Below are 25919 nucleotides of genomic sequence, written 5' to 3' on the forward strand. Positions count from 1 at the left end.
TTCCATCGTATTTATCCTTTTGTCTTGCGTTGTATGTTTCCTGAACATTATACAGTTTATTATAAGTAAATGATTTCGTGTTATGTGTTATGTGTATATGATATGTATGTTGATATCTCGTTGCACCAAACCATTCGGGCCGCACACCACATCCGAGCCACATTGTTCTTAGCCCAAACCTCCTTCGAAGCCCAAGAAGGGCCCGGCTCGCACATGGGAACGTATACACACCCATGATTGGGAATGTCTCTCACTATTTTTGCAAACACACACAAAACCCTAGCTCTCTCTCTCTCTCTCTCTCTCAAGCGATCCGACGGCAGTCTTGACGAAGCTCGAAGAATCCCTCTTATTCCTACCTTATTTTCGGTTAGTATGTTCCATTAGTATGTCTTATATTCAGTTTCATGTTGATGTGCTAGAAGTGCATGTTAATAGGGTTCATGATGTAATGATGATCAATAGTTTGAACTGATTAATTGGGTAGGGGACTAACGTGTGCGAATTATGAAATCACAATGAAAAGGGTTTGGGTTTCGGTTGAGGATGGGTATAACTAGGGTTTGTTAAACAATATGCCATTGAATCGCGATGTGATGTACAAACATGTTATTTGATTGAATTGGATGATGATTAGATTGGTTCGAACATTGTTTATTAGAAGGAGTTTAAATGCTAAATGATCATGTTCTTGATGGTGATATGTGATAATATGAAACTACTATGATTAGGGTTGTAGAAAATCTTAGAAGGTTGTTTTGCCCCCTATTAAATTGGAATGCATAACTGTTGGAACTGATATTTGGTAAACAAAAACGTATGATTGAATTTCCATTAATTACGGTTGAACATGACCCATTCGCACCCTTTCCCAATCGCACAAATGCACCCTATCGCACAACTCAAGACTTGGGTAACTATTGGGCCGATCCATATTGGGCCTGTACTATTGGATCGCACAACCCACAAACACACACACAGATCGCACATGTTCATATCAGTCGCACAAGTCCCAAATGGGCTTGCATGAATCACACAATTAGGCCCAGTCACACAAGCTGGTGGGCTCGAGTCTTATCTAGGCCAGGGACCCAGTTATAGTCGCACAAGGTGAGTCCAATCGCACAAGGCAAGCTTAATCGCACAATGTGATTTTGGGCTGTGGTATTTGGGCCGAGCTCTGGATAAATCGCACAAGACCAGGATCACACACACCGGCCCAATTCCTCAATCGCACAACTTGGGCCTCCAATTTGACTAGATCGCACATTATTGAATACGTGAATTACCTGTTTTGAGTGTGGTGGTGTTGTATGTTTAACGGATGAGTTGTAGATGGCCCAGTAGTGCATTGTATATGTTATGTGGTAACTTTCTTGTGTGAATATGTGAACGACTTGAATGCAAACTATTATGTGTACATGAAACATCATAGGCTTTGATTGATTAACTGTGGCCAAGTAACTAGTCTTACCGAGCAAACCAAGGTGAGCTCACTACTCTCATTACAAACATGCATCCGGTGGGGACAATCAAACATGCAAACAATCAAACAGACTTTCAAAAACCCATATCCTTGTAGGGGATATGAGGCGGTTTTCATAAATGTTGATGTTGGATAATAAACTCACTTTCTATCACTTAAGTCCCATTATACTACCGAACTAGTTGCTTGTAGGGCAACGGGGTTATTAATTGATAGTGCTATAAGGTTTCGCACCCTCACGACATACCTGGATAGGACGGGCGTGAACTAATAACTTTAAAATCATGACTAATGTTTGATAGAGCATTGGAGAAGGGTAAAAAGGAGCCGTATGCGGTATCGAGTCATTATCACCATAACATAAATCAATACTTGGTAATAAACGGTTAAACAAATTGTGAACTCGCCGGTTCTTCGCTGATACACTTTTCTACATGCTTGCAGGCCTTTAGGTACACCGGCATGGAACTTGCTGTCTGGGAAGCTGGAGTGGTCATGGGTCGTGGCAACTGGATGCACGACTGAAATTAAATAGTTTCTAAACATTTATGAACTAATTAAACAATTATTTATGCTTCCACTGAACATGTTTGATTTTCAAACCAATGTTTGAATTACTTTATTCTCATTAATGGAAAGTTCTACTTTTACTTATGGTTCGATATGATTAGTGGCTAGATCCTGGCACGTCACACGCCTCGCGGGAGTTCCCGCTTGTGGTATTTTTTGGGGGTGTGACACATATGGTTCTTACAGATATAACTTTTTATTATTTGATATATAAAATTATATTTATTCAAACCATATTTGTATAATGATGAGATCTATACTACACTTATTTGTATAGTGTATTTCAAGTGTTTATTCTTTGTATAATGATGCAATACTCCATAATACCCAATATTACGACAAGTACAAACAAAATACGCCATAATACGACACGTATAGACAATCGACACCCTACCACGACACCTACAGACAATAAACCTCACAATACCGAGCGTCACCAATACGACACGTATGCACAATATACACCATAATACAACACATACATACAATATACATCATATTATGACATGTAACGACAAAATACGTCAAGTAATTATACCGTATGACGTGTATAAACACAATACAATACGACACGAGAGAGTACAAGTTGATTTAAAACAAAATGACACGTAATCATAGAATACGATACCACACATAACTTAATGTCACTGATACGACACATATAGAGTATATACTTCATAAACCTAAAATAATGAAATTTTGATTTTACCGCTATACGCATCGTATATGTCAAAATTGGGTATATACGAGGTCTATACATGACTTATACTACCCCTATACTATACATATACTACATCTATTCTACACAACATTTAAATTTATACTACAATTATAAGCATATACAGAACCTTTACTACACCTATATGCTAATACATGACCTATACTATACTATATGCTCATAGAGGACCTATACTATACTATACATGTACCAAACCTATTGTACATAGTCTTTTTAGTCACAAATAGCAAAAACAATAATATACCATTAACGTTGTATAGATAAAATATAAGTAGAGTTCTTTGGGTGGAGAGTTGCTCTAAACCGACTCCCCACAAAAAAACGATTGCAACGATTGTACATGGTATAAAAAAATTTAAGAATTTTTTTATTTAAAAAACAAATTTTTAGAGCTTTATTGAAACTATAATAAATAAATAAATAAATTTTAAGAAAAAACTCATTTAATACGACCTGTCTATAACCCGTATAGGTCCAGTCTATCAAACAAAATATTACACATCAGTTTTTTTTTTTTTTTTTTTTGGACTCAAGATGTACCAATAATACGACCCTAACACTTATTTACTCCTCCCTACCGCTCCCTACCGATTTTAATGTAAACACTGGGTGCAATTTATGTCTTAGCCATTTAAATAAAATATACAAAAATGTCTTCATAATAAAATATAAAAAACAACTTATATGATTATCAATGATACGTTCGTTACTAACCAATTTTAATTAGAGAAATATGAGAATGATATATAAAAACTTGTATTAATGTATTTTAAATACACTATAATAAGGCTATGTGGTATGGTTCATTTGTGAACACTTTTCAAAACCCTCTACTTCAGCGTCATCTCAGCATCTCCTTCCAACATCTCCCTCTTCCACTATCTATGGGTGTCGTTCAGTAACCCTCCACCACCCCCTCCTTCATCCTTCATTATTTTCTCCAAATTTAATCACATGATGGATTTGTCACTTGTGGGCTCTGTGGATATTTCCATGATATTCTTCACCATTCAATAATGGAGTGGGTGGTGTTCCACTAGTGGCCATGAAGTCATTTCAAGTCCACGAATTCTCACTACGAACCACGCCGCTCAATCTAACAATCAAGCAACCTCTTAACCGCTCCCTTGTTAACTTTTATTATGATTTTCTAATTAATGAGCCAAAGACATCGATATTAATGTATATTTAAACAAGTACATTACTATTTAGTTACTATAAATATTCTGCAGATATATTTAATTAAACATACATAAAAGTTACTCATTTTTTAACATTACAAAACTATGTGTAACAACCACCATAATCCTTCTAGACGAATACCTACCACAACATAAAATACCAAATTCAAAACTTTATTATTTTATTTCATCACCACAAGAATTTGTTCACCGAATCCAAAGACACAAAAACCCAAAAAATAATAATAATAATAATAATAATATTAAACGGTAGTTGAGCAGAGAGCATGTACCGAAGTAATTGACCAACTTCCAACCGAAAACTACCTTCCATCTGTGGCGATTTCAGCATCACAAATACCGTCGGGTATGCTCCTAACATTTTCTCTAAATAATCGAAATTCTCCACCTGTTTTTTTGATTTAATTTCGATCACCTTATTTGTTAGTCTTCATTCATCTTTGTGTTTGATTTCAATCAGATTTCAGGTGCGTTTTGTTTCTTCAATTGCAGTTGTAATTTGTGGTTTTATTTGATTTAGAAGTAATTTGTGGAATCGGATTGTAGATCTTAGTGATTGTGAACTGGAATTATGTGTTAGTTGAGTTTGTTGACCAGGTCAATTGTTGATCTCATGAGATATGTTGATTTGTAGCTGTAAATCAATGTTTCCCTGATTTTTGATTCGCTAATTTTAAGCCCTATTTTCTTTAACTTCTGCTCCAATTGAAGTTTGATTCAATGTTATCCCCAATCTATTTACAGGGTTTTTTTTTTTTTTTTTTTTTTATAAGAAAGGTTTTATTTACAGTATTAGTTATGTTTGATTCAGTGCTATAGTTATGGCTGTAAGTTTTAGAATTGTTTAATTTTTACATTAAGGGTATGTTTGGCAAAAGTAGTTGGTGGCTGGAAACTGGTAGATAGTGGCTGTAGTTTTTTAGATATATTTGGCAAGAGTTAGTTGAGTTTGTTGACTAGGTCAAATTGATGAGTTCATGAGAAATGTTGATTTGGACTTGTAAATTAACGTTTCGGTCATTTCGATTCTTTAATTTTAAGCCCTATTTTTTTTTTTTTTTTACTTTTGTTCCGACTGAAGTTTGATCCAATGTTATCCCCAATTCTATGCACAATATTTTTTTAGGAAGGCTTTATTTACATTATTAGTTATGTTTCATGTTTGGTTCAGTGAGTTCTCAAATTATTTATTTTTTACATTATTTTTTCCTGGTTTATGTTTAGTTTCAAAATGTCGAGTTTGGAGGAGCCTCTTGGTTTGGACAAATTGCCAAGCTTGAGCACGATTGATCTTTCTAGAAGGTTCTCGTCCAACCGATGCAGCACCAGCGGGGAAGACAGTGGATTGGGATACTGCTGGATTGAAGGGAAGACGTGTGGATCGTTGAATAGCTACAAGTGTGTTATTTCTCAAATCTTATTGTTCCTTTTGTTAGTTTCTTATTAAAAGACAGAAAATTTATTTTATTTACAGAAGCAGATTCGTAATTACACTAATCTGTATGGCAGTACTATAAGTAATTTAGCAAAACAAGCTGAAATCTTACCGGTTTGACCGCAAGAATAAAACTATTGACTTTCTTACCCAATGTTTTAGGGAAGATTTTAAGGAATACAGGCGAGAGGCTTTCATTTGGAGACACCATAAAAGAGAGAACACACACAATGAGTCTGAAAATCGGTATCCTTCAAAACATACAACTAACCATCAGCAGAACTTATACTGCAATGATACAGGCCCAAGGGACATAACAAATAAGGTGGTTAATAAGTCCAAAATTTGACTTTAACTGTCAAAATTAATCATTTTTTTTTTCTAAAGGAGTTCGGGTTCTATGCACTAATTTTTTTTAATCTTTTTTTTCTTTTAAACCAGATTTTTAAAGGCATGCCAAGTCATGTGAGGATAGTGGAAGTTGGTCCAAGAGACGGGTTACAAAATGAGAAGAATATGGTTCCTACATCTGTGAAGATAGAGTTAATTCATAGGCTGGTTTCTTCCGGGTTATCTGTTGTTGAGGCCACAAGTTTTGTTTCCCCAAAATGGGTACCTCAGGTAGCTTCACATTCAAAAGTCGTATATATTTTGTGGAGTAAACTGCCATTTTGGTCCCTGAGATTTGGTTACTTTTGCCACTTTAGTCCAAAACTCAAACCTTTTGCATCTGGGTCCCTGTGGTTTCAGTTTTGTTGCCATTTTGATCCAAAAATGAAATCAGGTCATACTTGTCTTATAAAATCCTGCAATTTTATCATTTTCCTCAGGGGCAAATCAGGTCATATTTGTCTAATAAAATATGGCATTTATTTATAAAAAAGAAATGATCATTTTGCCCCTGCGGAAAATGACAAAATAACAGGATTTTATAAGACAAATATGACCTGATTTCATTTTTGGAACAAAGTGGCAATAAAACTGAAACCACAGGGACCCAGATGCAAAAAGTTTGAGTTTTGGACTAAAGTGGCAAAATTGTCCAAACCACAGGGACCAAAATGGCAGTTTACTCTATTTTGTGTGTATAAATAGATTTATCACACACATATATATATATTCTTGTTTCATGTATCTTTTTACGGCACACACATTGGTCAAACTACCTAACGCCAAGTGGCATTTTTCATTTATGGTATTATGAAGCTGGCAGACGCGAAGGATGTTGTTGAAGCAGTTAAGAACATTGACGGTGCAAGATTGCCTGTACTAACACCAAATTTAAAAGTGTGTAACGTTCATTTCGATCAAAACAGAAAAAATCCTTCACATGTGTAAATGTGTAATTTTAAAAAAAAAAATTACGGGTGGCTTTAAACAGGGTTTTGAAGCTGCTGTTGCAGCTGGAGCTAAGGAAATAGCGGTTTTTGCTTCAGCTTCTGAGTCTTTCTCAAAAGCAAATATTAATTGTACTATTGAAGAAAGTCTTGCTCGTTACCGTGATATTATTAATTCTTCTAAAAAGCTCGATATTCCTGTTCGTGGGTAAGTATGCACCGCGTTCCTTTTATATAATGAAAAAATTAGGGAAAATGTGAAATAAATGGACTAATGGGAGTTTAACTGTTTAAGTATTGATTGTTGAAATTGTTTCTTACAGGTATGTATCATGTGTGGTTGGGTGCCCAGTTGAAGGCGCAATTAGTCCGTCAAAGGTTGCATACGTCGCGAAACAACTTCATGAGATGGGTTGCATGGAAATCTCACTTGGCGACACAATAGGAATTGGTACACCAGGTAATCTCAACATCTTTATGATTTATCCGTCTCTATGAATAGGTTAAAACGGTTACATTTAAGCTAAAAGGGAAAGAAGTCAAGTTATAATGCATAACAAATAGGGATATATAGCGGGCGCTAATTTATAAATAGCAATACGCTAGAAAAAATTAAATTGTTTTTATATGTATATTATATCAAAATACCCTGGTATATATGCTATTTACATGTATAGTTAACAAAAACCTGAAATCCAGCTATTTTATAGCTATATCTTATTTCTATTTATTTTTGTAAAAGAGTTAATTACTGTTTTCGTCTCTGTGGTTTGTCAAAAATCACTATTTTAGTCCATTAGTTTAAAAATTGCGATTTCATTCCTTGTGGTTTCACTTTCGTAACCATTTCAGTCCACCTCGTAACCATTTCAGTCCTTGTACTTAACAGAATAATGGATTGAAATGGTTACGAAAGTGAAACCACAGGGACTGAAATGGTTATGAAAGTGAAACCACAGGGACTGAAATCGCAATTTTTAAACTAATGGACTGAAATAGTGATTTTTGACAAACCACAGGGACGAAAACAGTAATTAACTCTTTGTAAAAAAACAGAAATCACGTTATTTATCGCTGCATACCCTGTAGCAACCTTTGACCTATACGCTACTCTATTCGCTATAGCGACCACTATTGACAACTATGATGCATAAAACCTCTTGAATCGTTTTATTACTAAAATGATTTCTATAATCATATTTGATAGGAACGGTTATACCAATGCTTGAAGCTGTCATGGAAGTTGTGCCTGTTGAAAAGCTTGCGGTGCACTTTCACGACACTTATGGTCAATCACTTCCAAACATACTAGTATCCCTTCAAGTAAGCTTACTACTTATAAAAACATGAACAATAATTCGACAGAGGATTTAACTAATCAGGCTTTAACCATTTTTATTAACGACAGATGGGAATAAGTGTGGTGGACTCTTCTGTAGCGGGACTAGGTGGCTGCCCGTATGCTAAAGGGGCTTCGGGAAATGTTGCCACTGAAGATGTCGTGTACATGCTTCACGGGCTCGGTATTAAAACAAATGTTGATTTGAGAAAGGTTTTGCAAACGGGTGACTTCATCTGTAAGTATTTGGGTCGCCCATCGGGATCAAAGGTTGCTGTCGCTTATAAAATGTAAGAGGACAGTGTTGGATTATCCTATATCTATAGTGTTTCAGTGGTAATATATTACAAACAAGGCATAAATCTGGTTAATTACCGGGATTTGATTTAAAAGTATGAAACTCGTGTATATGAGATTGCTATTGGCTTATTGTATCTTTATGTTTGGTTCTACCAAACAAATAATTAATGTTAATTCATATGCTTCTTAATCTTTCTTTCTGAATAGAGGCTTCATTTATGCAAGTAATTGAATAAGACTGTCAATTTGGTGTCTTAGGATTAGTTTCCAGCAAGTCAATACTCTGGTCAAACTTTGACTTTCAAACTTCAAATTTGCGAGTTAAGCTTCTTAAGATTTTCTCCACTATCCTTCTTTCTTCAATGTTTTCACCATTCAAACGAAGTTGATTCATCAATACAACAATCGTGTTATAGATATTCTTGACGGTATCTGTTTCTTTTATTTTTAGGGTGTCAAACTCACTGTTATGTTATGATCTGATGATCGTTGAATAAATTTTCTTTGATATGATGAACGGAAACCCATAACTCTTTTATTCCAGATCAAGAATCGAACTTCTTGTTTGATCGAGTTTTACCTAGTGGAAACCTTTCTTGATTTTGATTGATATATAGTAATTCTTCTATTCTTTGTTCTTGATCTGCGGTAGGACCTGTACCACTTTGAAGCGTATAAGATATGGTCAACTTAAAAATAATTGTATGTGTGACCTTGTATTTATATTAGGAATTTGGCATAATCGCCAATCCAAAGCTCACAAAGACATGTCGATTTACATATGACATAAATAAAGACACGATCACACGAACACAATGGTTCATGATGAGAACTGACATAATAGACTATAGGTTAATAATAATATAGTAATATGTAATACAATCTAATACCTAGCTTAGAATTTGCTATCAATAGGATTGAATGGAGAATGGTACTAATTCGACTAGGCCGTTAAAGCCGCACCAATAGCCTCACCCACACCTCCAGCAACCTCAACGGAAGCTTGATTAATCTCATCAGGGTTTTCCATAGCATCAACAATTGCTAAAAGTGTGACCACACATGCGTAGTCCATGTTAGCTGGAATTCTCACAGTGAATTTGTCCTTAGCGTACTTCGACGTTTGTAGTTTATGCATCTACAAGACTAAGTCAGTTTTGTTTGGGTATGTATATGTTTTATACAAAGAGATATCAAAATTTGTACATAAATACAAAGGCGGCTCAATGGAGAGTGAAATGTAGTAAGCGTTTTGTGCACTCACTTCCTAGGACCCCAAATTTAAAAAAAAACAAATGTATATGTAGATAAGTTGGCTTTGGGATTATTGGTGGTAGGAGTTAACTTTTATATATACACAAAGACGATGATATAGGAATAATAAGATTAAAAGCAAAATAATTTATTTTTACAAAAGCGACACAAATTTTGTTATTCGGTTTGGGCCCAAAAAAGCTTGAGCCGTCCTTGCATGAATATAGCCAAAATTACTATCAGACTATGTAAAAAGGTAAGAAAACTACTTGGGCTACAACCGTCGAAGAATCTCCCATATAAATAGTGCAGTTTCCCTTCGACCAGCTCCCTTTGATCCTCAAATCACAACCATCGTTGTTGCTCGTTTTGTTCGTCAACATCACCCTAACATTGGTGTTGGAAATTTAATAATTAATACTATATTATGAGTTAATATAATTAATTATTAATATTTAAGCCAAGATGAATGAGAGATCTTGTGCATTAAGTTTGTATGTTGGAACCATAAACATGTGGGAAATTGAGCTTGTCCCACATAGGTGGAGAGATAAATTTTTTGTGAATTTATAATTAGAATTCTCCACACGAATGTATTCTTGCATGACAACTCACACCCAGTGGTAGCCAGGAGGGTGCGAAGCACCCGACCCGCGCCCGCGCCCGCGCCCGGGCCCGGGACGAGGGCGATTTGATGGCGCACTTCGCACGCTCGCATCGCCGCGAGCCGCTTGGAGCCGCCTTTAGTATTTTTTAGATGTGTCTTGGCTTGTGGTCAACTAGAGACTATTCAAGTTCGTAACTGAAAATAGTTAAGTATCAGAATTAATTTTTATTGAATTTTGTATTCAATATAGACTGTTTAAATTCATAACTGAAAAAATGATTAAGTCTTATTGAATTGTGTATTCAATAGAAACTAATCAATTCGAATTCTGGTTGGTTGTTATATACAAAGCTTGGTGCTTTGTTTTAGACACACGAAAATACAGAAATTCGTATGGTTCATAGCACACACAGAGAATTTCCAAACTTCGAATCCCTAAGAACTCTTGTTTCAGGTATCTTTTCAGGTGCTAGGCTAATCCCGGCAGTACAATCTGCTTAGGCTGTTGTACCCTGGGAAACAGACGGGTTCACCTGGGTGGCCCGAAATCTGTTTTAAGGGAAGCGTGATCTTCACGTGCCTCAGTCACCATTGATTTTGTTTTCCTGATTTTCCTTGTAACTGTTCTTACTTTAATTTAAATTTCTTGTATTGTAATTTCTTTCAGTTTAGTTATGTTCTTCTTTATGTATTGTATTCATAATGTTTATTAATAAAATTGTTATTTTATTTATTTTGTGAACGGTCTCCTACAAGCTTAAAACAGATTTTAAAACCCGTTCACTACTTTGGTTTTTAAAAAATTTTATAAACAGTTTGTTTGTTCATTAGCAAACTTTTGTAGTTTGTATTGGTTTTCTGTAAACCAATCTGTTTCTGCTATAAACTGATTGAATTTTCATTCTTGTTTCAGAAATGGCTACTGTTGCAGCAACCACATCAACCACCGTTGGATCCACATCCACTACCATGGGACCATTGGTTGGTACCCAAGCGGCTCAAGCAGTTGCTAATCATGCTGAAAAACCAGAGAAGTTTACTGGTTTGAACTTTAAGAGATGGCAACAAAAAATGTTGTTCTATCTGACCACTCTAAACCTTGCGAGGTTTTTGACAGAGTCTCCTCCTGTTCTCGCAGAAGGGACATCTGATGTCCAATCTGTGAGTGCTATTGATGCTTGGAAACACTCTGAGTACCTATGCCGCAACTATGTGTTGAATGGCTTATCAGACGCCTTGTATAATGTGTATCTCAAGGTTCCAACTGCCAAAGAGTTATGGGAGTCATTGGAACGGAAATACAAGACTGAGGATACGGGTACTAAAAAGTATGTTGTGGCTAGGTTTTTGGACTATAAAATGATTGATTCAAAAACTGTGATGAGTCAAGTCCAAGAACTGCAGATTATTCTTAGTGATATTCTGTCGGAAGGGATGAATCTGAGTGAAACATTCCAAGTGGCAGCAATTGTTGAAAAATTGCCTCCTAGTTGGGTGGACTTCAAGAATTACCTTAAGCATAAGCGAAAGGAAATGACCATCGAAGACCTTGTGGTTCGTCTTCGTATTGAAGAAGACAACAGAATAGCCCACAAAGGAGGTCAAGTTGAAGCTTCTGCAAAAGCAAACCTTGTGGAACATGGTCAATCCTCAAGGGGTCACAAGGGTAACAAAGGCCACAAGTTCAATGGAAAAGGGAAGAACAAAGGTGTTGACCTTGGGCCAAAGAAAGGTGGTGTGAAGAAGAAGGCTGGTCCTTTTAAAGGGAAGTGTTACAACTGTGGACAAACTGGTCACCGTGCTGACCAATGTAAAGAGCCTAAACGTGACACGGCTCTTATGGTTGATGATGATGGTATGCCATTAGTGGCCATGATTTCAGACCTCACTGCCATGGCGGAGGAGGTAAATTTGGTGGGTAACGAGCCAAAAGGGTGGTGGGTTGATACTGGGGCAACCCGCCATGTGTGCCCAGATAAGACCCTCTTTAATACATTTAAAGAGGTGGTGGGAGAAAAGTTGTACATGGGTAATGCTGCTACAGCTGACATCAAGGGTGAAGGTGATGTGATCTTGAAGTGGACTTCTGGGAAAGAGCTCACTTTGAAGAATGTGCTTTATGTTCCAGACTTGCGCAAGAGTCTTGTGTCGGGTTGGATGCTTAACAAGCATGGTTTTCGTTTGGTTTTTGAAAGTGATAATTTTGTTTTAACTAAGCGTGGTATGTTTGTTGGAAAGGGCTATGCCCAGAATGGCATGTTTAAACTTAATGTAATGGCTGTTAAGAAAAACATGAATAAAAGTGCTACTACTTCTGCTTACTTGGTTGAGTCTCCTAATGTTTGGCATGAACGTCTTGGTCATGTAAATTTTAATTCGATGCGTCGTTTAATTAAATTAGATTACATACCAACTTTTGCCATTGACTCTAAAACAAAATGTAAAACTTGTGTTGAAGCCAAACAAACAAGATCATCCTTCAAATCAGTTGAAAGAATAACTGAACCCCTTGATCTGATTCACACTGATGTGTGTGACTTAAAATCAATTCCTACCAGAGGTGGTAATAAGTATTTTATTACCTTTATTGATGATAATACAAGATATTGTTATGTTTACTTACTTAAGAGTAAGGATGAAGCAATTGACAAATTTATCTTGTATAAAGCTGAAGTTGAGAATCAACTCAACAAGAAAATAAAACGTGTGAGAAGTGATAGAGGAGGTGAATATGTTTCACCATTTGGGGAATTATGTGCAAAAAGTGGCATAATACATGAGTGTACCCCTCCTTATACACCCCAATCAAATGGCATCGCGGAGCGAAAGAATCGTACACTAAAAGAAATGATGAATGCCATGTTGATAAGTTCTGGGATGAGCCAGGACATGTGGGGGGAGGCCATTTTGTCGGCTAATTTTTTGTTAAATAAAATACCTTTCAAGAATAAGGACATAACACCTCATGAGTTGTGGTGGGGACATAAATCATCCTATAAATACTTGAAAGTGTGGGGGTGCCTGGCTAAGGTGATTGTTACACCCCCCAAGGCACTTAGAATAGGGCCAAAAACTGTTGATTGTATTTTCATTGGATATGCCAACAATGGTACCTCACATCGTTTTCTTGTATATGAATCCAAGAATCCTGATGTGCACAAGAACTCTATCATAGAGACAAGGCCAGGAAATGTGACATACTTTGAAGAAGAGTTTCCAATGTTAGTACAAACTCGTGCGAGTTCTTCAAAAACCAATCATGCAAGTTCATCAACAATGGTTGATGAGACTGTTCGAGAGGAAACTCAAGAACAATTAGAGGTTGAAGAGGGTGAGCCAAGAAGAAGTAAAAGGCAAAGGACTGAGAAATCCTTTGGGCCTGACTTTCTTACATTCATGGTTGAGAGTGAGCCTCAAACCTATCGAGAAGCAGTTACCTCTTCAGATGGACCTCAATGGAAAGAAGCCATCAAGAGTGAAATTGATTCTATCTTGCAGAATCATACTTGGGAGCTAGTAGATCTTCCACCAGGGTGCAAGCCACTTGGATATCGATTGATATTCAAGAAAAAGATGAAAGCTGATGGCTCTGTCGACAAGTATAAGGCAAGGCTTGTGATCAAAGGGTTTAGACAAAAGGAAGGTCTTGACTATTTTGACACATACTCGCCTGTGACCAGAATAACCTCAATTAGATTTGTGCTTGCAATTGCAGCTTTGAGAAATTTGGAAATACATCAAATGGATGTAAAAACTGCATTTCTCAATGGGGAATTAGAGGAAGAGATTTACATGGAGCAACCAGAGGGTTTTTCTGCTCCCGGCCAAGAGGGCAAAGTGTGTAAACTCGTCAAGTCATTATATGGCTTGAAGCAAGCTCCAAAACAATGGCATCAAAAGTTTGACCAAGTTATGCTTAACAGTGGTTTCAAAATAAATGAATGCGACAAATGTGTCTATGTGAAAGACACTTCCAAAGGTTATGTGATCTTATGCCTTTATGTAGATGATATGCTTATCATTGGGAGTGATGATAAGATGATCAGATCTACTAAAGACATGTTGAAAGCGAGATTTGACATGAAAGATATGGGTCTAGCTGATGTGATTCTTGGAGTAAAGATCATTAGAACCCAAACTGGTTTGGTGCTAAGTCAATCTCATTATGTGGATAAGATCCTTGAGAAGTTCAATCCTGGAGACACGAGTGTAGCTCAAACTCCAATTGATACCTCTCAACATTTATCAAAAAATAGAGGCGAGAGTGTTGCTCAATTGGAATACTCAAGGATCATTGGCAGTCTTATGTATCTCATGTCATGTACTCGACCAGACTTAGCATATGCTGTGAGTAGGCTAAGTAGATATACTAGTAATCCTAGTTCAGAGCACTGGAAGGGTATGACAAGATTATTACGGTACTTGAGATACACGAGAAATTATGGACTGCATTATGGCCAAAATCCAGCTGTTGTGGAAGGATTCAGTGATGCCAACTGGATATCCGATACGAAAGATTCTAGATCTACAAGTGGTTATGTGTTTACCCTTGGAGGAGCGGCTATATCCTGGAAGTCGTCCAAACAAACTCTTATAGCTAGATCCACGATGGAATCTGAATTTATCGCGTTAGATAAAGCTGGAGAAGAGGCAGAATGGTTGCGTCAATTTTTGGAATATGTTCCAAGATGGCCTAAGCCTTTGACTGCTATTTGCATACATTGTGATTGCCAATCAGCTATTGGTAGAGCTCAAAGTGCAATGTATAATGGCAGATCAAGGCACATGCGACGTCGGCATAACACGATACGACAACTACTCTCAACTGGAGTTATCACGATTGACTATGTGAGGTCAAAGGATAACATTGCGGATCCGCTTACAAAAGGCTTAAGCAGAGAGGTAGTACATAAGTCGTCGATGGGAATGGGTCTAAAGCCCTTGGAGTAAATTTGTACAACGGAAAACCTATCCTAGAAGATTGGAGATCCCATGATCTAGGCTCAATAGGACCACCTAACTGTACGAACTGCGATCACTGTGGGGGAGAACCTCAACATACAAAGGGAGTTACAAACTTCCTAGTCCATTCCTAATTAAAATCAGTGATATAAAGAGAGGTTAAGCATACGGCTTTTAATGATTTGTAAATCACCTATGTTAGAGAGAAGTGGGGTCGCTTCAAATGGAATTGGGGGCACAATTCCTAGAGCTCTCGCAGAACCAGGATGGTGTTCCATGACCATAACGGACACAACTATGAGGGGTTAGCCAGACCAGGAAGAGTAATGTGTGATGTGTAATAACGTCTACGTAAAAAGGGGTTGGTTCAAGGACATCACGTCTACTAACCGCTAGGAGACTAAGTATATGTCACAAAGGAGGTTCAAAGGGAAACCTACCTATCCTGCATTACTTAACCGCTGAAATTTTATCATGACACTTGAGTGTATGGGACGATCTCTATTCATGTGGGGGATTGTTGGAAATTTAATAATTAATACTATATTATGAGTTAATATAATTAATTATTAATATTTAAGCCAAGATGAATGAGAGATCTTGTGCATTAAGTTTGTGTGTTGGAACCATAAACATGTGGGAAATTGAGCTTGTTCCCACATAGGTGGAGAGATAATTTTTTGTGAATTTATAATTAGAATTCTCCACACGAATGTATTCTTGCATGACAACTCACACCCAGTGGTAGCCAGGAGGGTGCGAAGCACCCGACCCGCGCCCGCGCCCGGGCACGGGCTCGGGCACGGGACCGGGACCGGGACGAGGGCGATGGGCGCAATGTGGCGCTTTGATGGCGCACTTTGCACTTCGCACGCTCGCATCGCCGCGAGCCGCTTGGAGCCGCCTTTAGTATTTTTTAGATGTGTCTTGGCTTGTGGTCAACTAGAGACTATTCAAGTTCGTAACTGAAAATAGTTAAGTATCAGAATTAATTTTTATTGAATTTTGTATTCAATATAGACTGTTTAAATTCATAACTGAAAAAATGATTAAGTCTTATTGAATTGTGTATTCAATAGAAACTAATCAATTCGAATTCTGGTTGGTTGTTATATACAAAGCTTGGTGCTTTGTTTTAGACACACGAAAATACAGAAATTCGTATGGTTCATAGCACACACAGAGAATTTCCAAACTTCGAATCCCTAAGAACTCTTGTTTCAGGTATCTTTTCAGGTGCTAGGCTAATCCCGGCAGTACAATCTGCTTAGGCTGTTGTACCCTGGGAAACAGACGGGTTCACCTAGGTGGCCCGAAATCTGTTTTAAGGGAAGCGTGATCTTCACGTGCCTCAGTCACCATTGATTTTGTTTTCCTGATTTTCCTTGTAACTGTTCTTACTTTAATTTAAATTTCTTGTATTGTAATTTCTTTCAGTTTAGTTATGTTCTTCTTTATGTATTGTATTCATAATGTTTATTAATAAAATTGTTATTTTATTTATTTTGTGAACGGTCTCCTACAAGCTTAAAACAGATTTTAAAACCCGTTCACTACTTTGGTTTTTAAAAAATTTTATAAACAGTTTGTTTGTTCATTAGCAAACTTTTGTAGTTTGTATTGGTTTTCTGTAAACCAATCTGTTTCTGCTATAAACTGATTGAATTTTCATTCTTGTTTCAGAAATGGCTACTGTTGCAGCAACCACATCAACCACCGTTGGATCCACATCCACTACCATGGGACCATTGGTTGGTACCCAAGCGGCTCAAGCAGTTGCTAATCATGCTGAAAAACCAGAGAAGTTTACTGGTTTGAACTTTAAGAGATGGCAACAAAAAATGTTGTTCTATCTGACCACTCTAAACCTTGCGAGGTTTTTGACAGAGTCTCCTCCTGTTCTCGCAGAAGGGACATCTGATGTCCAATCTGTGAGTGCTATTGATGCTTGGAAACACTCTGAGTACCTATGCCGCAACTATGTGTTGAATGGCTTATCAGACGCCTTGTATAATGTGTATCTCAAGGTTCCAACTGCCAAAGAGTTATGGGAGTCATTGGAACGGAAATACAAGACTGAGGATGCGGGTACTAAAAAGTATGTTGTGGCTAGGTTTTTGGACTATAAAATGATTGATTCAAAAACTGTGATGAGTCAAGTCCAAGAACTGCAGATTATTCTTAGTGATATTCTGTCGGAAGGGATGAATCTGAGTGAAACATTCCAAGTGGCAGCAATTGTTGAAAAATTGCCTCCTAGTTGGGTGGACTTCAAGAATTACCTTAAGCATAAGCGAAAGGAAATGACCATCGAAGACCTTGTGGTTCGTCTTCGTATTGAAGAAGACAACAGAATAGCCCACAAAGGAGGTCAAGTTGAAGCTTCTGCAAAAGCAAACCTTGTGGAACATGGTCAATCCTCAAGGGGTCACAAGGGTAACAAAGGCCACAAGTTCAATGGAAAAGGGAAGAACAAAGGTGTTGACCTTGGGCCAAAGAAAGGTGGTGTGAAGAAGAAGGCTGGTCCTTTTAAAGGGAAGTGTTACAACTGTGGACAAACTGGTCACCGTGCTGACCAATGTAAAGAGCCTAAACGTGACACGGCTCTTATGGTTGATGATGATGGTATGCCATTAGTGGCCATGATTTCAGACCTCACTGCCATGGCGGAGGAGGTAAATTTGGTGGGTAACGAGCCAAAAGGGTGGTGGGTTGATACTGGGGCAACCCGCCATGTGTGCCCAGATAAGACCCTCTTTAATACATTTAAAGAGGTGGTGGGAGAAAAGTTGTACATGGGTAATGCTGCTACAGCTGACATCAAGGGTGAAGGTGATGTGATCTTGAAGTGGACTTCTGGGAAAGAGCTCACTTTGAAGAATGTGCTTTATGTTCCAGACTTGCGCAAGAGTCTTGTGTCGGGTTGGATGCTTAACAAGCATGGTTTTCGTTTGGTTTTTGAAAGTGATAATTTTGTTTTAACTAAGCGTGGTATGTTTGTTGGAAAGGGCTATGCCCAGAATGGCATGTTTAAACTTAATGTAATGGCTGTTAAGAAAAACATGAATAAAAGTGCTACTACTTCTGCTTACTTGGTTGAGTCTCCTAATGTTTGGCATGAACGTCTTGGTCATGTAAATTTTAATTCGATGCGTCGTTTAATTAAATTAGATTACATACCAACTTTTGCCATTGACTCTAAAACAAAATGTAAAACTTGTGTTGAAGCCAAACAAACAAGATCATCCTTCAAATCAGTTGAAAGAATAACTGAACCCCTTGATCTGATTCACACTGATGTGTGTGACTTAAAATCAATTCCTACCAGAGGTGGTAATAAGTATTTTATTACCTTTATTGATGATAATACAAGATATTGTTATGTTTACTTACTTAAGAGTAAGGATGAAGCAATTGACAAATTTATCTTGTATAAAGCTGAAGTTGAGAATCAACTCAACAAGAAAATAAAACGTGTGAGAAGTGATAGAGGAGGTGAATATGTTTCACCATTTGGGGAATTATGTGCAAAAAGTGGCATAATACATGAGTGTACCCCTCCTTATACACCCCAATCAAATGGCATCGCGGAGCGAAAGAATCGTACACTAAAAGAAATGATGAATGCCATGTTGATAAGTTCTGGGATGAGCCAGGACATGTGGGGGGAGGCCATTTTGTCGGCTAATTTTTTGTTAAATAAAATACCTTTCAAGAATAAGGACATAACACCTCATGAGTTGTGGTGGGGACATAAATCATCCTATAAATACTTGAAAGTGTGGGGGTGCCTGGCTAAGGTGATTGTTACACCCCCCAAGGCACTTAGAATAGGGCCAAAAACTGTTGATTGTATTTTCATTGGATATGCCAACAATGGTACCTCACATCGTTTTCTTGTATATGAATCCAAGAATCCTGATGTGCACAAGAACTCTATCATAGAGACAAGGCCAGGAAATGTGACATACTTTGAAGAAGAGTTTCCAATGTTAGTACAAACTCGTGCGAGTTCTTCAAAAACCAATCATGCAAGTTCATCAACAATGGTTGATGAGACTGTTCGAGAGGAAACTCAAGAACAATTAGAGGTTGAAGAGGGTGAGCCAAGAAGAAGTAAAAGGCAAAGGACTGAGAAATCCTTTGGGCCTGACTTTCTTACATTCATGGTTGAGAGTGAGCCTCAAACCTATCGAGAAGCAGTTACCTCTTCAGATGGACCTCAATGGAAAGAAGCCATCAAGAGTGAAATTGATTCTATCTTGCAGAATCATACTTGGGAGCTAGTAGATCTTCCACCAGGGTGCAAGCCACTTGGATATCGATGGATATTCAAGAAAAAGATGAAAGCTGATGGCTCTGTCGACAAGTATAAGGCAAGGCTTGTGATCAAAGGGTTTAGACAAAAGGAAGGTCTTGACTATTTTGACACATACTCGCCTGTGACCAGAATAACCTCAATTAGATTTGTGCTTGCAATTGCAGCTTTGAGAAATTTGGAAATACATCAAATGGATGTAAAAACTGCATTTCTCAATGGGGAATTAGAGGAAGAGATTTACATGGAGCAACCAGAGGGTTTTTCTGCTCCCGGCCAAGAGGGCAAAGTGTGTAAACTCGTCAAGTCATTATATGGCTTGAAGCAAGCTCCAAAACAATGGCATCAAAAGTTTGACCAAGTTATGCTTAACAGTGGTTTCAAAATAAATGAATGCGACAAATGTGTCTATGTGAAAGACACTTCCAAAGGTTATGTGATCTTATGCCTTTATGTAGATGATATGCTTATCATTGGGAGTGATGATAAGATGATCAGATCTACTAAAGACATGTTGAAAGCGAGATTTGACATGAAAGATATGGGTCTAGCTGATGTGATTCTTGGAGTAAAGATCATTAGAACCCAAACTGGTTTGGTGCTAAGTCAATCTCATTATGTGGATAAGATCCTTGAGAAGTTCAATCCTGGAGACACGAGTGTAGCTCAAACTCCAATTGATACCTCTCAACATTTATCAAAAAATAGAGGCGAGAGTGTTGCTCAATTGGAATACTCAAGGATCATTGGCAGTCTTATGTATCTCATGTCATGTACTCGACCAGACTTAGCATATGCTGTGAGTAGGCTAAGTAGATATACTAGTAATCCTAGTTCAGAGCACTGGAAGGGTATGACAAGATTATTACGGTACTTGAGATACACGAGAAATTATGGACTGCATTATGGCCAAAATCCAGCTGTTGTGGAAGGATTCAGTGATGCCAACTGGATATCCGATACGAAAGATTCTAGATCTACAAGTGGTTATGTGTTTACCCTTGGAGGAGCGGCTATATCCTGGAAGTCGTCCAAACAAACTCTTATAGCTAGATCCACGATGGAATCTGAATTTATCGCGTTAGATAAAGCTGGAGAAGAGGCAGAATGGTTGCGTCAATTTTTGGAATATGTTCCAAGATGGCCTAAGCCTTTGACTGCTATTTGCATACATTGTGATTGCCAATCAGCTATTGGTAGAGCTCAAAGTGCAATGTATAATGGCAGATCAAGGCACATGCGACGTCGGCATAACACGATACGACAACTACTCTCAACTGGAGTTATCACGATTGACTATGTGAGGTCAAAGGATAACATTGCGGATCCGCTTACAAAAGGCTTAAGCAGAGAGGTAGTACATAAGTCGTCGATGGGAATGGGTCTAAAGCCCTTGGAGTAAATTTGTACAACGGAAAACCTATCCTAGAAGATTGGAGATCCCATGATCTAGGCTCAATAGGACCACCTAACTGTACGAACTGCGATCACTGTGGGGGAGAACCTCAACATACAAAGGGAGTTACAAACTTCCTAGTCCATTCCTAATTAAAATCAGTGATATAAAGAGAGGTTAAGCATACGGCTTTTAATGATTTGTAAATCACCTATGTTAGAGAGAAGTGGGGTCGCTTCAAATGGAATTGGGGGCACAATTCCTAGAGCTCTCGCAGAACCAGGATGGTGTTCCATGACCATAACGGACACAACTATGAGGGGTTAGCCAGACCAGGAAGAGTAATGTGTGATGTGTAATAACGTCTACGTAAAAAGGGGTTGGTTCAAGGACATCACGTCTACTAACCGCTAGGAGACTAAGTATATGTCACAAAGGAGGGTTCAAAGGGAAACCTACCTATCCTGCATTACTTAACCGCTGAAATTTTATCATGACACTTGAGTGTATGGGACGATCTCTATTCATGTGGGGGATTGTTGGAAATTTAATAATTAATACTATATTATGAGTTAATATAATTAATTATTAATATTTAAGCCAAGATGAATGAGAGATCTTGTGCATTAAGTTTGTGTGTTGGAACCATAAACATGTGGGAAATTGAGCTTGTCCCACATAGGTGGAGAGATAATTTTTTTGTGAATTTATAATTAGAATTCTCCACACGAATGTATTCTTGCATGACAACTCACACCCAGTGGTAGCCAGGAGGGTGCGAAGCACCCGACCCGCGCCCGCGCCCGCGCCCGGGCACGGGCTCGGGCACGGGACTGGGACCGGGACGAGGGCGATGGGCGCAATGTGGCGCTTTGATGGCGCACTTTGCACTTCGCACGCTCGCATCGCCGCGAGCCGCTTGGAGCCGCCTTTAGTATTTTTTAGATGTGTCTTGGCTTGTGGTCAACTAGAGACTATTCAAGTTCGTAACTGAAAATAGTTAAGTATCAGAATTAATTTTTATTGAATTTTGTATTCAATATAGACTGTTTAAATTCATAACTGAAAAAATGATTAAGTCTTATTGAATTGTGTATTCAATAGAAACTAATCAATTCGAATTCTGGTTGGTTGTTATATACAAAGCTTGGTGCTTTGTTTTAGACACACGAAAATACAGAAATTCGTATGGTTCATAGCACACACAGAGAATTTCCAAACTTCGAATCCCTAAGAACTCTTGTTTCAGGTATCTTTTCAGGTGCTAGGCTAATCCCGGCAGTACAATCTGCTTAGGCTGTTGTACCCTGGGAAACAGACGGGTTCACCTAGGTGGCCCGAAATCTGTTTTAAGGGAAGCGTGATCTTCACGTGCCTCAGTCACCATTGATTTTGTTTTCCTGATTTTCCTTGTAACTGTTCTTACTTTAATTTAAATTTCTTGTATTGTAATTTCTTTCAGTTTAGTTATGTTCTTCTTTATGTATTGTATTCATAATGTTTATTAATAAAATTGTTATTTTATTTATTTTGTGAACGGTCTCCTACAAGCTTAAAACAGATTTTAAAACCCGTTCACTACTTTGGTTTTTAAAAAATTTTATAAACAGTTTGTTTGTTCATTAGCAAACTTTTGTAGTTTGTATTGGTTTTCTGTAAACCAATCTGTTTCTGCTATAAACTGATTGAATTTTCATTCTTGTTTCAGAAATGGCTACTGTTGCAGCAACCACATCAACCACCGTTGGATCCACATCCACTACCATGGGACCATTGGTTGGTACCCAAGCGGCTCAAGCAGTTGCTAATCATGCTGAAAAACCAGAGAAGTTTACTGGTTTGAACTTTAAGAGATGGCAACAAAAAATGTTGTTCTATCTGACCACTCTAAACCTTGCGAGGTTTTTGACAGAGTCTCCTCCTGTTCTCGCAGAAGGGACATCTGATGTCCAATCTGTGAGTGCTATTGATGCTTGGAAACACTCTGAGTACCTATGCCGCAACTATGTGTTGAACGGCTTATCAGACGCCTTGTATAATGTGTATCTCAAGGTTCCAACTGCCAAAGAGTTATGGGAGTCATTGGAACGGAAATACAAGACTGAGGATGCGGGTACTAAAAAGTATGTTGTGGCTAGGTTTTTGGACTATAAAATGATTGATTCAAAAACTGTGATGAGTCAAGTCCAAGAACTGCAGATTATTCTTAGTGATATTCTGTCGGAAGGGATGAATCTGAGTGAAACATTCCAAGTGGCAGCAATTGTTGAAAAATTGCCTCCTAGTTGGGTGGACTTCAAGAATTACCTTAAGCATAAGCGAAAGGAAATGACCATCGAAGACCTTGTGGTTCGTCTTCGTATTGAAGAAGACAACAGAATAGCCCACAAAGGAGGTCAAGTTGAAGCTTCTGCAAAAGCAAACCTTGTGGAACATGGTCAATCCTCAAGGGGTCACAAGGGTAACAAAGGCCACAAGTTCAATGGAAAAGGGAAGAACAAAGGTGTTGACCTTGGGCCAAAGAAAGGTGGTGTGAAGAAGAAGGCTGGTCCTTTTAAAGGGAAGTGTTACAACTGTGGACAAACTGGTCACCGTGCTGACCAATGTAAAGAGCCTAAACGTGACACGGCTCTTATGGTTGATGATGATGGTATGCCATTAGTGGCCATGATTTCAGACCTCACTGCCATGGCGGAGGAGGTAAATTTGGTGGGTAACGAGCCAAAAGGGTGGTGGGTTGATACTGGGGCAACCCGCCATGTGTGCCCAGATAAGACCCTCTTTAATACATTTAAAGAGGTGGTGGGAGAAAAGTTGTACATGGGTAATGCTGCTACAGCTGACATCAAGGGTGAAGGTGATGTGATCTTGAAGTGGACTTCTGGGAAAGAGCTCACTTTGAAGAATGTGCTTTATGTTCCAGACTTGCGCAAGAGTCTTGTGTCGGGTTGGATGCTTAACAAGCATGGTTTTCGTTTGGTTTTTGAAAGTGATAATTTTGTTTTAACTAAGCGTGGTATGTTTGTTGGAAAGGGCTATGCCCAGAATGGCATGTTTAAACTTAATGTAATGGCTGTTAAGAAAAACATGAATAAAAGTGCTACTACTTCTGCTTACTTGGTTGAGTCTCCTAATGTTTGGCATGAACGTCTTGGTCATGTAAATTTTAATTCGATGCGTCGTTTAATTAAATTAGATTACATACCAACTTTTGCCATTGACTCTAAAACAAAATGTAAAACTTGTGTTGAAGCCAAACAAACAAGATCATCCTTCAAATCAGTTGAAAGAATAACTGAACCCCTTGATCTGATTCACACTGATGTGTGTGACTTAAAATCAATTCCTACCAGAGGTGGTAATAAGTATTTTATTAATTTTATTGATGATAATACAAGATATTGTTATGTTTACTTACTTAAGAGTAAGGATGAAGCAATTGACAAATTTATCTTGTATAAAGCTGAAGTTGAGAATCAACTCAACAAGAAAATAAAACGTGTGAGAAGTGATAGAGGAGGTGAATATGTTTCACCATTTGGGGAATTATGTGCAAAAAGTGGCATAATACATGAGTGTACCCCTCCTTATACACCCCAATTAAATGGCATCGCGGAGTGAAAGAATCGTACACTAAAAGAAATGATGAATGCCATGTTGATAAGTTCTGGGATGAGCCAGGACATGTGGGGGGAGGCCATTTTGTCTACTAACCGCTAGGAGACTAAGTATATGTCACAAAGGAGGGTTCAAAGGGAAACCTACCTATCCTGCATTACTTAACCGCTGAAATTTTATCATGACACTTGAGTGTATGGGACGATCTCTATTCATGTGGGGGATTGTTGGAAATTTAATAATTAATACTATATTATGAGTTAATATAATTAATTATTAATATTTAAGCCAAGATGAATGAGAGATCTTGTGCATTAAGTTTGTGTGTTGGAACCATAAACATGTGGGAAATTGAGCTTGTCCCACATAGGTGGAGAGATAAATTTTTTGTGAATTTATAATTAGAATTCTCCACACGAATGTATTCTTGCATGACAACTCACACCCAGTGGTAGCCAGGAGGGTGCGAAGCACCCGACCCGCGCCCGCGCCCGCGCCCGGGCACGGGCTCGGGCACGGGACCGGGACCGGGACGAGGGCGATGGGCGCAATGTGGCGCTTTGATGGCGCACTTTGCACTTCGCGATTTTTATTGAATTTTGTATTCAATATAGACTGTTTAAATTCATAACTGAAAAAATGATTAAGTCTTATTGAATTGTGTATTCAATAGAAACTAATCAATTCGAATTCTGGTTGGTTGTTATATACAAAGCTTGGTGCTTTGTTTTAGACACACGAAAATACAGAAATTCGTATGGTTCATAGCACACACAGAGAATTTCCAAACTTCGAATCCCTAAGAACTCTTGTTTCAGGTATCTTTTCAGGTGCTAGGCTAATCCCGGCAGTACAATCTGCTTAGGCTGTTGTACCCTGGGAAACAGACGGGTTCACCTGGGTGGCCCGAAATCTGTTTTAAGGGAAGCGTGATCTTCACGTGCCTCAGTCACCATTGATTTTGTTTTCCTGATTTTCCTTGTAACTGTTCTTACTTTAATTTAAATTTCTTGTATTGTAATTTCTTTCAGTTTAGTTATGTTCTTCTTTATGTATTGTATTCATAATGTTTATTAATAAAATTGTTATTTTATTTATTTTGTGAACGGTCTCCTACAATTGGTTTTAAACTGGATCATGTTTTCGGTATGTGTGGTAAATATCATGTCTGAACTCTCTTTACTTTCACCCCCTAAATACATTCCATCTACTATGCATACCCAAATTCTGGAAAATGAACATAGTCAATTGCACCCGTAAAGCTAAAAAAATAAGCGAAAATAAGCATAGTTGACCAACTTATTTCCGAAAAAGAAATTGATTGCGAGCTAAGGCTTAGCGCCTTAGCCAACATCT

The 25919-nt window shown here is 38.0% G+C and overlaps 1 protein-coding gene across 2 annotated transcripts; it reads left to right on the top strand.

Annotated features, from left to right (window-relative positions):
- Positions 1-3772: 3772 nt before the first annotated feature.
- LOC110899810 (hydroxymethylglutaryl-CoA lyase, mitochondrial) lies at positions 3773-8612 on the top strand. 2 transcript variants are annotated; one of them, XM_022146700.2, is made up of 9 exons: positions 3773-4343; positions 5222-5395; positions 5595-5757; positions 5874-6053; positions 6639-6719; positions 6814-6977; positions 7093-7229; positions 7977-8092; positions 8178-8612. In XM_022146700.2, the coding sequence occupies exons 2-9, from the start codon at positions 5229-5231 to the stop codon at positions 8400-8402; spliced, it is 1233 nt and encodes a 410-aa protein (XP_022002392.1). In that variant the 5' UTR covers positions 3773-4343; positions 5222-5228; the 3' UTR covers positions 8403-8612. The 2 variants fall into 2 exon arrangements, with proteins under 2 accessions (XP_022002392.1, XP_022002393.1); XM_022146701.2 differs by having other exon boundaries at positions 4115-4464.
- The last annotated feature ends 17307 nt before the right edge of the window (positions 8613-25919 follow it).

This window comes from Helianthus annuus, chromosome 13 (assembly GCF_002127325.2).
Source record: "Helianthus annuus cultivar XRQ/B chromosome 13, HanXRQr2.0-SUNRISE, whole genome shotgun sequence".
In the NCBI taxonomy this organism is placed as follows: domain Eukaryota; kingdom Viridiplantae; phylum Streptophyta; class Magnoliopsida; order Asterales; family Asteraceae; genus Helianthus; species Helianthus annuus.

Coding starts and splice junctions, on each gene's coding strand:
- LOC110899810 (XM_022146700.2), top strand. CDS start 5,229: ATGTCGAGTTTGGAGGAGCCTCTTGGTTTGGACAAATTGCCAAGCTTG. Junction 5,396..5,594: donor GGATCGTTGAATAGCTACAA/GTGTGTTATTTC, acceptor CCAATGTTTTAG/GGAAGATTTTAAGGAATACA. Junction 7,230..7,976: donor AATAGGAATTGGTACACCAG/GTAATCTCAACA, acceptor CATATTTGATAG/GAACGGTTATACCAATGCTT.